Source organism: Dendroctonus ponderosae, unplaced genomic scaffold (genome assembly GCF_020466585.1).
Source record: "Dendroctonus ponderosae isolate FM_Combo_2020 unplaced genomic scaffold, Dpon_F_20191213v2 Dpon_F_20191213_2, whole genome shotgun sequence".
Lineage (NCBI taxonomy): Eukaryota > Metazoa > Arthropoda > Insecta > Coleoptera > Curculionidae > Dendroctonus > Dendroctonus ponderosae.
Window position 1 is genome coordinate 10,398,195 of NW_026018165.1, and position 15,014 is coordinate 10,413,208.

The 15,014-nt window shown below is 33.6% G+C and overlaps 3 protein-coding genes and 1 long non-coding RNA gene across 4 annotated transcripts; 2 read left to right on the top strand and 2 right to left on the bottom strand.

The window, feature by feature from the left end:
* Positions 1-1,764: 1,764 nt before the first annotated feature.
* LOC109539016 (pachytene checkpoint protein 2 homolog) lies at positions 1,765-4,080 on the top strand. Its single transcript, XM_019906525.2, has 7 exons — positions 1,765-1,868; positions 1,919-2,093; positions 2,278-2,472; positions 2,527-2,754; positions 3,066-3,192; positions 3,300-3,520; positions 3,599-4,080. The coding sequence occupies exons 1-7, from the start codon at positions 1,825-1,827 to the stop codon at positions 3,881-3,883; spliced, it is 1,275 nt and encodes a 424-aa protein (XP_019762084.1). The 5' UTR covers positions 1,765-1,824; the 3' UTR covers positions 3,884-4,080.
* On the bottom strand, positions 3,758-4,956 carry LOC109539017 (coiled-coil domain-containing protein 115). The gene is made up of 2 exons (XM_019906527.2): positions 4,473-4,956; positions 3,758-4,384 (listed from the first exon to the last, which is right to left on the bottom strand). The coding sequence occupies exons 1-2, from the start codon at positions 4,622-4,624 to the stop codon at positions 4,051-4,053; spliced, it is 486 nt and encodes a 161-aa protein (XP_019762086.1). The 5' UTR covers positions 4,625-4,956; the 3' UTR covers positions 3,758-4,050.
* Positions 4,957-10,913: 5,957 nt separating this feature from the next.
* On the bottom strand, positions 10,914-12,167 carry LOC125503530. The gene is made up of 3 exons (XR_007280950.1): positions 12,079-12,167; positions 11,917-12,028; positions 10,914-11,174 (listed from the first exon to the last, which is right to left on the bottom strand). It is a non-coding gene; the product is annotated as an uncharacterized LOC125503530 (long non-coding RNA).
* LOC109538933 (NADH dehydrogenase [ubiquinone] iron-sulfur protein 3, mitochondrial) lies at positions 11,712-14,766 on the top strand (the record flags this gene model as incomplete). The annotated part of the gene is given in 3 exon segments (XM_019906374.2): positions 11,712-12,039; positions 12,096-12,273; positions 14,607-14,766. Coding segments are annotated over 3 exon segments (602 nt in total), but the record flags the coding sequence as incomplete, so codon positions are not given.
* Between the last annotated feature and the right edge of the window lie 248 nt (positions 14,767-15,014).

The following is a 15,014-nucleotide window of genomic DNA, read 5'->3' on the forward strand; positions in this document are numbered from 1 at the left end:
CTTTGATACCTTTAGAGCTTTTGGGACACCCTGTACATTACCAAAATATTTTTAAAATGTGCGCTCGGTAGGCGTCGGACAATTCATAAATTAATACTTTTTAAAAATCAAACGGTTTAGCCGCAAACTTTCGTGCCATATAGCGTGAATAACCCTGTATATATAATCTTTATTTCCTATTTTCTTCTGCCCTTGAGTAGTACATATGTGTCTTAGCCTAGCTTACTCTAAAATTAATTCCTATTCCTAACACTGGTATAAACTAATCGGTGATAAAAAAAATTCCTGGCTTACAAAACAAACAGGTCTTAGTCGTTAGTTCAGTTGCGTTTGTAGGTGTTCTAGTAGTATCTGTTGGTGTACGAAAACGGGAATGTTTTGCCTGTCTTGACAATAATCAATTTGTTAAAAAAAGAACATTGTCGCTCACTAGGACAGTTGCAATTAAAGTCTGAAATAATTATTTTTCTTCAAGGGAATAAAAATAACTTTTTGCGCAAAAACTATGAATGTAACAAGATATTACAAAGAACACGAAAGTATCCAAGAAGGATTATTCCATCAACTAAAAAAATCAACTTATTTCAGCTACAAAATAAAAAATTCTAGTAATTGTTGCCCCAAAAGACACTCGAGAATTTACCACTTGGCATGTTCATCGAAATACATAATTGAGTCTTACATAAGAACAAATTCAAAGCGCGTTTCAGTAAAATGCATCATTGCATTTTCTCGATATTTCAAAAAAACGTAATTTTTGGAAGAAATTTGACCATCAATTGCAGAGGAGCCAGACATTTTCTCTTAATAATAGTTGGGTCATATCGTCTTCTTTTAGCTATAGAATGCCCCAGTGTCGTTTTGATAATGTGCTTAGGGACACCCTGTATATTTTTATTGAGTGATTAAAACAGTGTGAATTTGCGCCATTTTTTTGACTTCTATTATTTAGATTGATAAATATGAAGGAAAAAGTTTTAATATTGCTACTCAATGCTATGAAACCATTATCAATTAAAATAAATAATGTAAAATTAGCCAGTAAATTAACTTTAATCTCGTTTTCTTCAAAATGAGCTTTGTGATATAAAACACCGTCTTCCACTCGCCCCATTAGTTGTATAAATTAGAGTTTTTCCAGTTATTAATAAAGTCGTTTTTTATATCTCATTTTTCTCTTACTATACCTGTTACTATTTGGATGGGCAGATCGGCAATGTTGCTTGCTTGTGGTGTGTGACAAAGCTTATAATTTAAATAAATGACTCATTTGAAATTATGATCAATTATTTTGCAAATTAACAATTGAAAATATACTTAAATTAATTTTGTCTTGCTGAGAGGTCGAGATACAAGGAAGGTGGCATGTTTAATTGTGAGACTGGCCATTTCAAATTGTATTTATCACGTATGCATCCGCAATTATTGCAGCTTTAGAGGTAAAGCAACAACATTTATTCCTCTAAACTAACAGGCAAACAATAATATTTATTTTAAGTCCGTAATAATGTTTGCACCCATCAGAAATGCACCATTTGTATATAGCGAGTGCTTAACTTAACATTTATACAAGGGGATTTAATACGAATTATTCTCATTTAACAATAGCAATAAATGTATACAAGACAAACTCTAAGACTAATTACTTTTGAATATTGGTTAATCTATTATGGGCCTATGAACGAGATGTGCGGACCCACAGCGACGTTGCCAAAGTTCCGATTCCGAACAGTATAATGTTCGTTTTTCTACTACAACTTTTGAAAGATTGTCGTGTGCATCAAATAACCTAACATTAATCATATACGTTAGAAAACTTTTAAAATGTGTAGTTCAGTGGATATTGAAATTGTTTTAAAGAGTCACAGGTAAATTGATTTGCCTCAAAGCAATTCAAGTTAACAATTAATTGTTCTAGCTACCTTTCCAAATCTATACTAATCGCAAAAGTTCAGAGCTATTTAGCAAAATTTAAAGTTGAAAACTATTTGGAGAAGAATAGCATTATTAGCGATTTTAGTACAGAAGAGGATAGTTTTACATCACTAATTCATTCAATTGTAATTGGGGATGTATCACCAATACCCGTTAATGTAAGTAGCTGAATTAAAACATCAACAGTATCAACACGAAGTAACTTGCATCAAGTCTTTATTGTAACTAACATAAGAACCCTTCCTTCACATATATGAAAAAGTTTATGCAGATTAGTAACAGCAGTTATCGCATTGCTGTTTCACAGTTCTAAACCTATGTTTATCCTATTGCAAATTTCAGAAAGGAAAATTGTTAGATCTTAATGCTCATAAAATAAACTGGTATGTGTATACGTTGGATACAGACGGGCCCACCACTCAAGTCCAGGCAGACGAGGATGGAGAAATCACTTTAGCGACACATTTAACGTTACCTTCCAAAGAACTATTTACCCTGTGGGAAAATTTATACTACGAAGATAACATTAAAGAAAACGTAAAACGTTACAGGTGCATTACTTACAAATAAAAAATACATAATGTGTTCTAGATCCTGCAATATGGAAAAACTATGATGGAGTTTTCAAAGAAAGGCATTAATGCAAACATTATAAGCTGCAATCGAGTTATTTTGTTGCACGGTCCTCCAGGCACAGGAAAAACATCTCTTTGCAAAGCTTTAGCTCAAAAACTGTGCGTTCAAATGAGAGATGTTTATAGTTCTGGTGTTTTGATAGAGATAAATAGCCACAGCTTGTTTTCTAAATGGTTCTCTGAGGTATGTAGGTTTTATTTAGACGATGTGTTAGTTAAGCCATGGTTTTGAAAGGACAGGAAAAGCTGGAAATTTCATTTCGGTGCCCTCGAATTCGAATAGATTGGTGTAATTAGAACTACATCTCATTATAGTCTCACACTTGATGCCTAATTGTAGATAAACACACTTCATAATCTCCTCAATTATATTTTATGTTGGAACCGTTTCGCTTCTTGCACAACATTCATATTAAAAATGCACTGCATGTTTACTTTCCTGCTTTAGTACCATTATAGGAACATTTCAATATTGATTATGTTTTCTTATCGCAGAGTGGTAAATTAGTGACAAACATGTTTTCGCAAATTAAAGAAATTTGCGAAAATTCAAATTTGTTAGTATGTGTTCTTATGGACGAAGTAGAATCGCTAGCTCATGCACGAGATCAAAGTATTTCAGGTAAGTTTACACTTACAAGTAGTCTTTTACATAGTACGTTTTTAATATTCTTATTTGATCTAGATTTATCTGAAAATGCTGGATTTTATGAAACATTTCTCGTTTAGGTAATGAACCGTCTGATGCCGTAAGAGTGGTCAACGCAATGCTCACTCAAATAGATCAAATTAAGAAATGTCCAAACGTTTTAATTTTGGCTACTTCCAATATGACGGAAGCGATAGACTTAGCTTTTGTTGATAGAGCAGATATCAAGCAATATTTAGGGCTACCTAGCGTTCCTGCAATCTACAAAATTTATCATTCCTGTTTAGTTGAATTGTTAAAGGTTAGTATTTATTCCAGTATGAGCCTGAATGATCTGCACATTTATTTTTAATTATTTTGGTAATACTATTGATTTCAGGCGAATGTAATTAAATGCCAAAATGAAAAATTTGAAACTGTTAATATCAATCGACAGCCAATACAATTATTAGACGATATGCAGGAACACAGTAAACAGTTGATAAAAATTTGTGAAGCAAGTGTTCAATTGAGTGGAAGGACCCTAAGGAAAATACCATTTTTAGCTTATGCACTCTTTATTAATGGTACCAAAAATCCAGATTTAAGAATCTTTCTGGATGCAATGGATAAGGCTGTAGAAAAAGAACATCAACAGAGAAAGGACTTTAAAACGAGAAAATGATGGAGCAATTTTTCTATTTAATATTGCCTTACACAGACAATTAAAACTTTAAACTGTTTAACAAATAATACACTAAGCAAGAAGCATTAGAATACTCTCAGTTTCTATCAGTGTGTGATCAATTTATTTAGCATAGGTATTTTTGTGAAAAAAGGTGGAACATTTGTTTAATTACTAGATAACTCCTGTTTCAATTCCTTCAGTTGTTTTATTTGTAGACAATTCTCTCGCAGTCTATTTTGTACATTTGCAGCCTGTACAAGCCACTGTAAGGCTTGCCTATATAAATTTTGCGCAAATTGTAGGTCGTGCGGTACTAAATAACCAAACCATTTCGAGGGGTTTAAATAGGTTTCATTGTCTGGTTTGTGGGACTCCAAGTCGAATTGTTTTACACCGTATTCATCATCGTTCGTGTGCACGACTGTTAAAGCATTGAACTCGGGACTGTTCTCTGTTGGTAGTTGCAAGTTGGATACGCTATTGTGGCCCAAGATGTACCTAAAACATCAAACATTTAACAGGTTCTCTTGGCCTAAACCATTGAAGTTGAATGACACTAATTTCTGAAGTGCCCTAAAAATGTTACCTTGTTTTCGCTAAATGGGTTTCTCCTCCGATCATAGCATTTTCAGCATTGATCTTTAAATCAATTTCTTCTTGCATTAAAGTTAGGGCATCCAGAGTGAGTTTGTCTAAAGTGGTGCATATTTGATCTAAATGTTCGACTGTTGCTGCCATTGAGGATTAGTAAAATGTTATTTAATAAGAATCAATAATTTCTTTCTCGGTAGTAATAAAAACGTGTGTGAATCTGTTGTGAATATCACTGTAAATTTAGTATTTTTTATTTATTTACATACAACATGTCAAAGTCAGGTGGTCTGGCTTCTCGTGACAGGCGCGACTTGTGATCTGTCTAGTCTGTGGATCTGTCGTAGATTAGATATATAAATATGCGATGGAATGGACGGCTGTGTAATCTAAAGATGTTAGAATTAAGACTCGTAGATAAGTTAGCAGTAAGAAATTTGTAAAAAATTTGTCTGAAATAAATAATGTTCAAGGCGGCTGTGTAAATGGAAAGCTGCTGCGCGCTATCTGTTGGGTGTGTGACAAGGCTTTAAAGAGTTTTCGGTTGAAAAAAATAGTTTTGTACTTTTTAGAATTGATGGAATTATTCTAAGGGCTTACTTGGAATACAGAAAAAACATGTTGACAAAATCGGTGAAAAAAAAATTTCGCGGTCCATTTGGTTGACAAATAAACCATTGTGAAACTAACAGACTATTTTTTATTCGAATGAATCTAAATCTGCCATAGTTCGATCAGAACCGATGATAAAAAAGACGCACTTTGATTTACTATTTGTTTTACTTCTACGCACGGGCTTTGACGCACATTGGCGCAAATAATACGGGTAAATTTTTAAAATATTCCTATTTACTAATACTCTTATTATTTAGATTATTATTAAGCTATAAGGTACACTGTTTTTTACTGTACCTGATATCTTTCAACCGTTTCAGGATATTCAATGTTTCTTTTACAAATATTATCTTTCTTAGGTACCTTATGAGGTTTTATTAAGCAGTTTGCTTGTACCTTGAACTATTCATATGGTGTTAAAGCCATTACATATTTCGTTAACAAGCTATTTTTCAGGTACACCAAGTCACTTTTTTAAAATGTCTCTATTCACTAATTAGAGTTTTTGCTACAGTTTTTCAACAGGTCGAGTGTTCTTTGTGTCGTATGAATCGCGTTCTTAGATTTTAGATTAGAAAAGTATAGTGTAAATAGTATAAATACAAGTGCGATAGTATATTCTGACTGCATACTGCAGGATTAAAGTTTTCAATTCGTAGTTGACTTTCATTGTGTGTTTAGCCGAGCGGACTTTTTGAAAATTTATGGGTAGAAAATGGAGGATGGGGTGCCAACTTGCAGAAAGCTGGTAAGGATTTTTCTGCTCTATAAATTGTCTTGTTTGGACTGAGCTTAATTTTTCGAAAAGCAGCTGCAGTTTTTTTTTGTTTTTTTAACATATTTTGTTCTTTCTTTCCAGGTGACATGAATACAGCTTTTAGTAAGTTTGCCATTAATTTTCCCCTGGTTGCCATGTAGATAGATGTAGAACTTTTAGTCCTATATTGTTGATTTGTATTTCATGATTTTGTTGCCAATTTTTATTTGATGAGAAACGACAAGGGAGATTCGGGATTCTGGCTAGGGTTTTTTTTATTTCGAAACTCATTCAAGTCACATTTTATGCGTTAACCTAAGATGTTTTCTGTATGAGACTTTTCTATTGTTATATGAAATGAATTCTTACACTTTTTTTGTCGCACTAACCATTTTTGTTAATTTTTACCGGCTTTCCTGTGTGATTTACGTACTAATTTAATCGGTGAATAATTCGGCTGGATTTTCCAAATTAAAAATAATTTTCACTCAATTTTCAAAATTCCTTATCTAAACCTGTAAATTTGAAACACACTAAATGTAAAATTAAAGTCGTTCTGTTGTGAAATACACTTAAAATTTTCATCTAAGGTAATTATTTACATTTTCGATAAAAAAAAGTGGCGTTTTTTTGCAGAAATGCCTTCTAGTACCACCTTTCGATGCTCGAAAGGTGGTCGCCACCTATTCTTCCATTAGCCAGCATATGCGGAGACAAGATAGATACTCTTATTCTTATCTTATCTCTGACATGAGTCCATTGCGCTTTGTACTGCTTTCAATACATGTGACCACAGTAGTTTGTTTTTAAATTAAACTTTACAAATTCAATCTTCTTAAAAACTGTCTAAAATCAAGATATCAACACGAATGTTTTTCTGTTGAAAATCTATTTTTTTACTGTATTCAAATGTTAAAATGGCGTAGAATCCAGGCCAAAATGCCTATAGGTAGGTGGAACTTGCTGTTAATATGCTTTGTGATGGTTTAGTGTTAGTGTTAGTGTAAATCTTACAATCTAGATAAGTTGTTGTTTCCAAAGGATTTATGCTAGGGAATTTCAGCGGCCACGATCCGTCCGATATTTATTTTAACAGCCACTAAATGAATTTGAGAAAAAAATCGGGGTTTTAGGGAATTTTCGGCGGTCTGGATCCGTACAGCATTTCATTTTGTAGAAGTAGATGGCAACCAGGATGTAGTTTTTCTTTGATAGCATTTACGCTGCTCGCATGTGCAGATTTGTGAATTTTATGAGGCGAATTTTATATAACGGCTTTTTCGAAATTATGGCGCACTTATTTTCGACTGCTTTAGAATTTTCCTCGGATAAAACAGATAACTTTTTCAAGTGCTTCTATTCACTTATAACCGCAGTTTCTTATTGACTTACAATAAAACGGATTTTGACCTTAATTCTAACCGATTGTTATCAACGGTAGGTATTCAAAAATTTGTAAATATTTGATTTGTAATTTGAATATTGTCACTACGCAAAGAGCATGACTGAGGCATGAGCCCTTTAGAGCTAACGGCTCATTCTAACAAACAAAATTATCCTCTGATACATTTAGCTGCAATTAAATATTACTTTATTTATCATGTACACACAAAGAAAGACACTTTTTACAACATGATTCAAGATAAGAGCTTCTGTCTGTAGCCAAAAAAAAAATATTCTTCCAAACATTGGGGTACTCGGCCTTAAATGCACTGGAAATTTTGTGACTGAGAATATTTTGCTTGGAAAATCGTTATTATTATTATATATCTGGCATTACGAAGTTACGGGCAAATGCGTGTGCAAACAATGTGGGTGGTAATTTAAGTCTTGAACTCCAAATTCCGTTTTCTCCGAAACTATATTCTAAAACCATGTTAATGAAAAGTGGAATGTTGGTGTAAATTATTTTAAACTTCTTTTTAACTCTTAAGTGAAAATGTGCACATTTGCGATTTTCAAAAAATTTAATTTTGGATCAAATTTCCAAAATTTGTAAAAGAAAAAATTTAATTGCAAAATTTTTGTAATCGATTGAGTTGCTCCTAAAAATACATTTGGTAGTTTAAAACATCTTGGTGCGCCGCCAGACTTGTAGCAAAAGAGCGTGTTTCCAGGAACATGCATCGCTTCAGGTGTTTTAAATTCTTTAAAAAACTCAATTGGCGGTGAAACTGCGAACAACAAGCCTTTTTATGCCAAGTCTATGGGCTTTTTAAGAGTTTTTGAATTTCTGAAAAATGTTGATGACTGACCGAGTTACAGGGTAAACAGAAGTACGTTTGAGAGTTTTACGCTTGCCAATATTCAGAGCCCATTTCTTTCCTTCTTCTTTGAGTGCCGTGTCCTATCGGAGGTTGGATATCATCACTGCTATTCTTACTTTATTTGCCGCCATTCTGAAAAGTTCTGTTGAGCTACATCCAATCCAATTCCTCAAATTTCTCCTCTTGCCATGAAATTCTTCTTCAACCAATGCTTCTTCTTCCCTTTATCTTTCCTTGCTTGATCAATCTCCATCTCATATCGCTGTCCTCTCATTATGTGCCCCAGGTATTGTAATTTTGTTGCCTTTATGGTGTTTATTACTTCACATTCTTTACCCATTTCTCGAAGTACATCCATATTTGTTCTTCTTTGTGTCTTGATGATATCTTGAGCATCCTTATGTGATACCACATTTCAAACGACGCTTGTTTATGTGCCCCTGTTTATGCGTATTTGTATTTTTGAGCCCTTTCTATTTGTTGGTTCTATAAATTTATGTTTGATTGTACTGCTTGAATTATTTATTATTGGCATATATTTGGTCTTTCTTATGTTCATTTTTAGTCCATTTCCTTCCAAACTATTGCCATTACAAATTTTCTTACCTATAGACATTGAAAGAATACAGTTTGCAAACAATCTGATGTTCTATTTTGAAAATTAGGTAATCGAGGTAAAAATTCAAAGTAACTTGTTCGGAAAATCGTTTTTTCGACCTTCAAATCATCATAACTTCCACGTTTTTCAACCGATTGCAATTTTCCGAGGTGCAGTTTTTATATAAAATCCTCTGTTTTTCATCATCATCAATCATAATATGCGTGTCGTTCTCGTTAGGGTTTGCTATTTATTTTATTAAATTGTCTATGGAATTAGAAAAATTGTTATTTGTCGACATAAATCCACCACAAGGAGGAGGCATAACCCCTATGACTCCTCCTCTGAATACGCCCTTGGACTGAACAGGTCCTGTGTGGACATTGGGTGGTACCATTTGAAAACAGCAGGGTTTTAACAGTTTGTTCAAAACCGGTTGTAAAATCTGAAGTTTGTGGTGGGTTGGGCCTTTTACAGGTTTTAAGTCCCTCCTCTCAGCAAGCTACTGAAAAGGGACGCTTTTGAAACTCCAACCCATCGCTTGAAAATTGCCGCCAATGAAGCTCACTTCATTTCAATGGAAGTCAGCTCACTGCGCTACTGCAAGAAGATTGGTTTGGGACAAAGGCATTAATAGATTGGTGAAGCTAGTCATTCATAAAGCCCGTTTTGTTTTTTTCGGAATGGAAAATAGGTGGCTAGAATAAAAATACTTAGAAAATTGGAGCGATAGATATATTTACAAAAATTAGTAGATATTAATCCGACGATACATTCGCGGGCTTTTGATCCATAGGCGTAGTTTATATTTATAGTAATCGATTTTTTGAAAGCATAAACGCTTCTTTGATTCACTAGCCTCCATATCTACATTGCATGATCGAAATTCGAAATGCTACAACAGTGAGGCAAAATTTGGATTTTAATTTATTAACGCCAAAAATATGAGTATTGCCGAATTTACGCGTCCAATGAGTCCATTTTCCAGCTATAATGTTGCTTTAATGCGTTATTTTTTCATAAAGTTCTGTTATGGTAAATAGAGGAACAAATCCACAGCAAGTTTCATTAAATACCATCTGAGTGCTTTCCCGATATTAAAAAAAATAAGTTTTGCTAACCATGCCATCAAAATTAGCAAGAGAACAGAAATATTATTTTGCGCAAAAACTAAAAATGAAGAAAGAGGACAAAAATGTCAAGAGAGTTCAAAAATATCAGTTGATTCCAGGTACCAAATAAAAAAATCGGGTAGTTTTTGTACCAAGACACTCAATATTTCCTCACTTGTCCAAAGCGGATGAACTCGGTTGCTTCCTGAAGACATGAGTCTTACATAAAAACAAATTTACAGCGAGGTTCAGTAAAATTCTTCTTACCATTTTGGACGAACTTTGACCATCAACACTATCAACAGCACAGGAGCCAGATATTTTTTCTAACTCAAATTGTTCCAGATCTTCTTCTTTTGAAACCGTTTAAAAACTAAAAATTGCAACAAATCAAAGAAGCGTTGAAATCGCTTCTTTGAATGTCAGCGTCAAATAACACCAGGGTAAATAACGTTACGGTAATAATAAAGGAGCACAATAATAGTTATTTTTTTATCCTTAATTAACCATTAATTACAATAAAGCCACGAAAATACTGTATTTAGGTATTAATTCATGTCGATAAAATGAACGATTTTCGAGGCAAAAGACAAAACCAAGACAGTGTCTTGTAGGACCAAGACTTTTGCAAGAGTCTTGCGAGATTCTCGAATGCCTCGCTGCTTAAATTAATATTTGGTTTTAAGCATGGGTTGCACCAGAAGAAAACGATAAAACTAAACAAAATGCGGCCAATACGGTAATCTGATATGCTTAAAATGTGATTTCCAATTGTTTTTCCTTTTCCTTCAGATTACCTAAATCGGGGGTAGGTGGTATAAATATTTTCAAAATAAAGTTAGTTAGTTTGAGTTAGTTTGCCTACGTAAAATTGCTTATTGATCGACATAGCGTTTGTGCCCTTCTGTTTGTCCAAGTACAAGCTGAGTTTGTCTCATAGAGTAGCCGTTTGGACTGTAGCTGACTATATATTTATATTTTCTAGTATTTATTTATAATTTCCTTAATATCATATTTAAATATCTACAGCTTGCTGTAGATATTTCATTGCTGTTGTGCTTTCGTTGACAATGAAAAAATACGGGTATTGATTTTTATTATCTTTTAATTTAACTACTATTATTGTTATTATTAAATTAATTCCGTTTCATTTTACGGGTAATATAAAAGCAAGGCTTGCAATTACAGAATTTTTTTTATAACCCGTCTCTCTTACATGACGATCTATTCTTTCAAAAGTTTTTCCATCCGGTTCTCTTCGGTCTGGAAATCGTTCCTCGTAAAGCCTTTTAGCTTCTACGGCATCACATGCTGCAATTCCATACATTAAGTGAATGTCAGCATATTTCTAAAACATAATTTCCAAAAACATAAACACAGCCCATCAATGCATGCATTAAAAGTCTCAGGTATTCAATAAAAATAGTTTTGCCTCGAAAACCGTTCTGTTTATCGATATGAATCAAGAGTGTCTTTTTTTAGTTTATGGTTAAAGTTTCCTAAATACATTATTTTCGTGTCTTCATTGTAAAGCGTACAAAAAATTAGCTAGGTATTATTGTGCGCCACCTCGTCCATCACTGGCAAACCGAAATGCTGAAACTGTTTTCATGGGTCTCTTTTAAGGGCGATGATGTACCTACTGTTCATTTTATAAAAAATTAATTAAATTGCATGAAGTATTCTAAAAGTTATTTTCGATAAATAATCGATTCTCAGGTGGCTCCTTTAGTAACCTCTACCTCCGTATGTTTTATAGAAACTTGTTATGTTTTTTTTTAACGTCCTCTGTACAAATCTTAGGGCATGCCCACATATTCCGAGACACCCTGTTTATGTAAAAAGACCGAAAACTTGCATAGGAACAATTAAAACATGTATTGGTGATTGCTGGTGTCAATACAGGTATTGATGGTGTCGTCTTAGTTAATAGTCATCCGTGACACAAAATGAGCTACTTAAAACGGCTTTTGCTCATTTCGAAAAAGTCGAATTTTAATTATTTTGTGCGCACTTCAAGTTGTGATCACTCTAAACCGGTCGTATGCAACCCTAATTCGGAGGAATCGGACCAGCATCCATACAGTTACCTTAAGGAGTTTGGAGCTTATGTTAACGAATGTCTTCCAAAGTTCGTTCAAAAAGTTCAATTCAATCATTGCAAAGAATTGGAAATTATGGTAGCTCCCGAGGGACTTCTGCCTACAATGCAGGTATTAGAAATGAAGTCTTTAGCGATATTTCCGTAGCACTTCTGTTTCTTCGTTAGTTTTTAAAAGATCATCATAACAGCCAGATGGAGTGTCTTATGGAGGTTTGCGCAATCGATGTACCTGGTCGAGTATTTAGATTCGAATTAATCTATAATCTCCTTTCGTTACGATACAAATCCAGGATTCGTGTCAAAACCTACACCGACGAAGTAACTCCTATTGACTCGGTAACAGGTATTATCAAAAATATTTTATCAATGCTTACTTGTCTAAACGCTTCCACAAACATTTATGAATTCCAAATTGATTTTATTATTTCCATAGCTTTATTCCTCGATTTACTTATCACATGGGTCAACACCATTTTAAATAAATCGACTACATTTTACGTATAAAGGGGGTGTTTCAAGCCCTAGTATATAATTTTGAAGGGAGGTACTATTAACCATCCAAAAAAGCCAATTAAATTAAAATCACTAGATTTATTAAAAGATGAATAGTTTCTGTTGACTGCTACCGTTTTTATTGTTGTCTTTCTGCAAGTTTGATTAATATTTGTGAAAAAAAACTTTGTCTTTAAAAATAAGAGGGTTAGTCCTCGGTACCTATTTGAGGGCCTCCCTGCTCACCCACATGTCCGCTTCTTATTTTATTTATAATTCCATAAATGAAAAGAAAATCGATGAAACGGGGAGTCAAAGATTTTCCTAACCGCCTTGAAATAATATCGACCATTTGAAGACGAGAATTAAAGTTGAGCCACGCCTTCCGTTCTCGGTGTGTCGGATGGTTGGTCAGATGGATTGGCAAGGTTTGCCTCGCCCAACCACTTTTAATATATATAAGCTTTTAATAAGCGATATAAATAATTACGATTTAAAAAATCAGATCAAATTCGACAATAATGATAGTGAATGTGAAAACATTCCGAGTTGTTCGGGAATTGAAAAGTAATTTTTTAAGTACTTTATTAATAAATTGTTTCCTAATCTAAATATGGGTAGGTACTTGTTTCCTGCTAGGACAAGAGCCAAAGATTTTCATATAGAGGAAAAAAACGTACTTAATTGATTTGGCTCTATCGCTACATGAACTTTCAAGACAGCCGTCTTAGCAAGTTTTTCTAAAAAGCAGTATGGTTCTTCGTAGTTTGTTTAGTTCTTGTATCCTTGGATTAAGTACAGCATTCTCAAAGATGCTGTATTCAGTTTTCCCTTGTAAATTTTTCTTTAAACAAGGTGGAACCAGTAGTTTAATCTTTGTTACTGAAGCCTACAAGAACTGAAAAAAGGGCTGCAGAAACAAAAGCTGGGTTTAAAAACATTATTTAGTACATTTAATCCATTCTTTTAAACTTAGAAGGTTTATCTCTTTAGCTAACCATTACCAATGTGATATAGTTTCAATTGCAAACGAGACACAGTCATTGCCAGATACCACTAAGAGGTATGAAGTCACAAATAATTTAAAAATAAAGACTTTAACAGATCTCACACTTCTTTTGCAAGATTTTAGTTTAATCTTCCATGAAATGAATAAATTATGTAATATTGCAATGACAGTACCATCTTACAATGCAAATTTTGAAAGCACTTTCAGCACTTTAAAGATAATTAAAAACTATTTATGTACAACTATGAGTCGGGATAGACTTACTGACTTAAGCGTTTTGTTTGTTGGAATATTAATTATAGATTCGTTTGCTGCTAAGCACAATGATAGAAGAATGCCTCTTCTAATGTTCTGCGTGAAAACGCTAGTGAAAAACTATTTCATTATTGAATTATTTCACTAACTTATAAAAGTTTAATTCACTGTTTATAATGTTATTTGCCTTAATTGAAATATTTTTAATGTACTTTCGTTTAGTAAAAGGAAATATTCAATTCAAAAAATAGATTTGTTTATAATAGTGGTTATAACAAAGCTAGTTTTGTAGCGAATTTCATTCAGCATGTTTCCAAGACAATAACGTTTAAAAAGTTTTCACAGTTGCGAAATATAATTTCGGAAAACATATCGTTATACCTAAGTGCTTACTAAAAATGAATCTTTACAACGCTTGTTTGGATCAATTGAACTTCCTCCGAAATTAAATAGAGGAAATAAAAAAGAATACAAGGCGCTGCCAACGAAATCAGAGCCAATTGCCAGTTGTTCCAAACTCGAAAGTCTCTGAATTGAATATGATGATATCTATCCTTACAAGGTGAAAATTTATTACTTTAATTGTCGGCAATATTGGTTGCAAGTAGCGCTCTTTATGAGCAGCGCTGAAATTGAAACACGAGTCACATTGGTCATCTAAGAAACCTAACGTTACAAAATTTCAAATTTCTAGCCCCGATATTTTCGGCATAATGGGACAAAACGAACTAAAATTAGAAATCTTAACACCCTGTATTTTCTAAAATATCAACTTTCGAGTAAGGCATATTTTGTCCAATTTGCTGCATCTGACGTGCATTGTATCTCCAGTTTCCGGATTGCCCAGTCCAAATGAATCGCGATGTACATTTGAAATAAAAGTTCAAAAGTATCGAGCAAAATCAACTTTGACTTCTCAGGTATATATAAATCAGCAGATTGGCCAGAGAGGGAAGTTTGGGATTTACATGGTGTATTTTTTGCCAACCATCCGGATCTTAGAAGAATTCTTACCGATTATGGATTTGATGGCCATCCCCTAAGAAAAGATTTTCCACTAAGTGGTTATTATGAATCCAGGTAGGATATTAGAAAGGTTATTTTAAGAAAATTACGGGCTGATGCATGGGATTCTCGGCTACTAGAAAAAAATACGAAGTCGATTGAATTGAAGCAAGTTGCGCATTTACAATAATAATAACATGCCATCGAGAAAGTAGGTACATTTTCATAAATTACTATAATTTTTAAGAATTTATATCGCGGAAGCCTGTTAAGCTAGACGTTTTGCTGCGATCCGAAGGTCTCTTAGCCAGGGGCGGATCCAG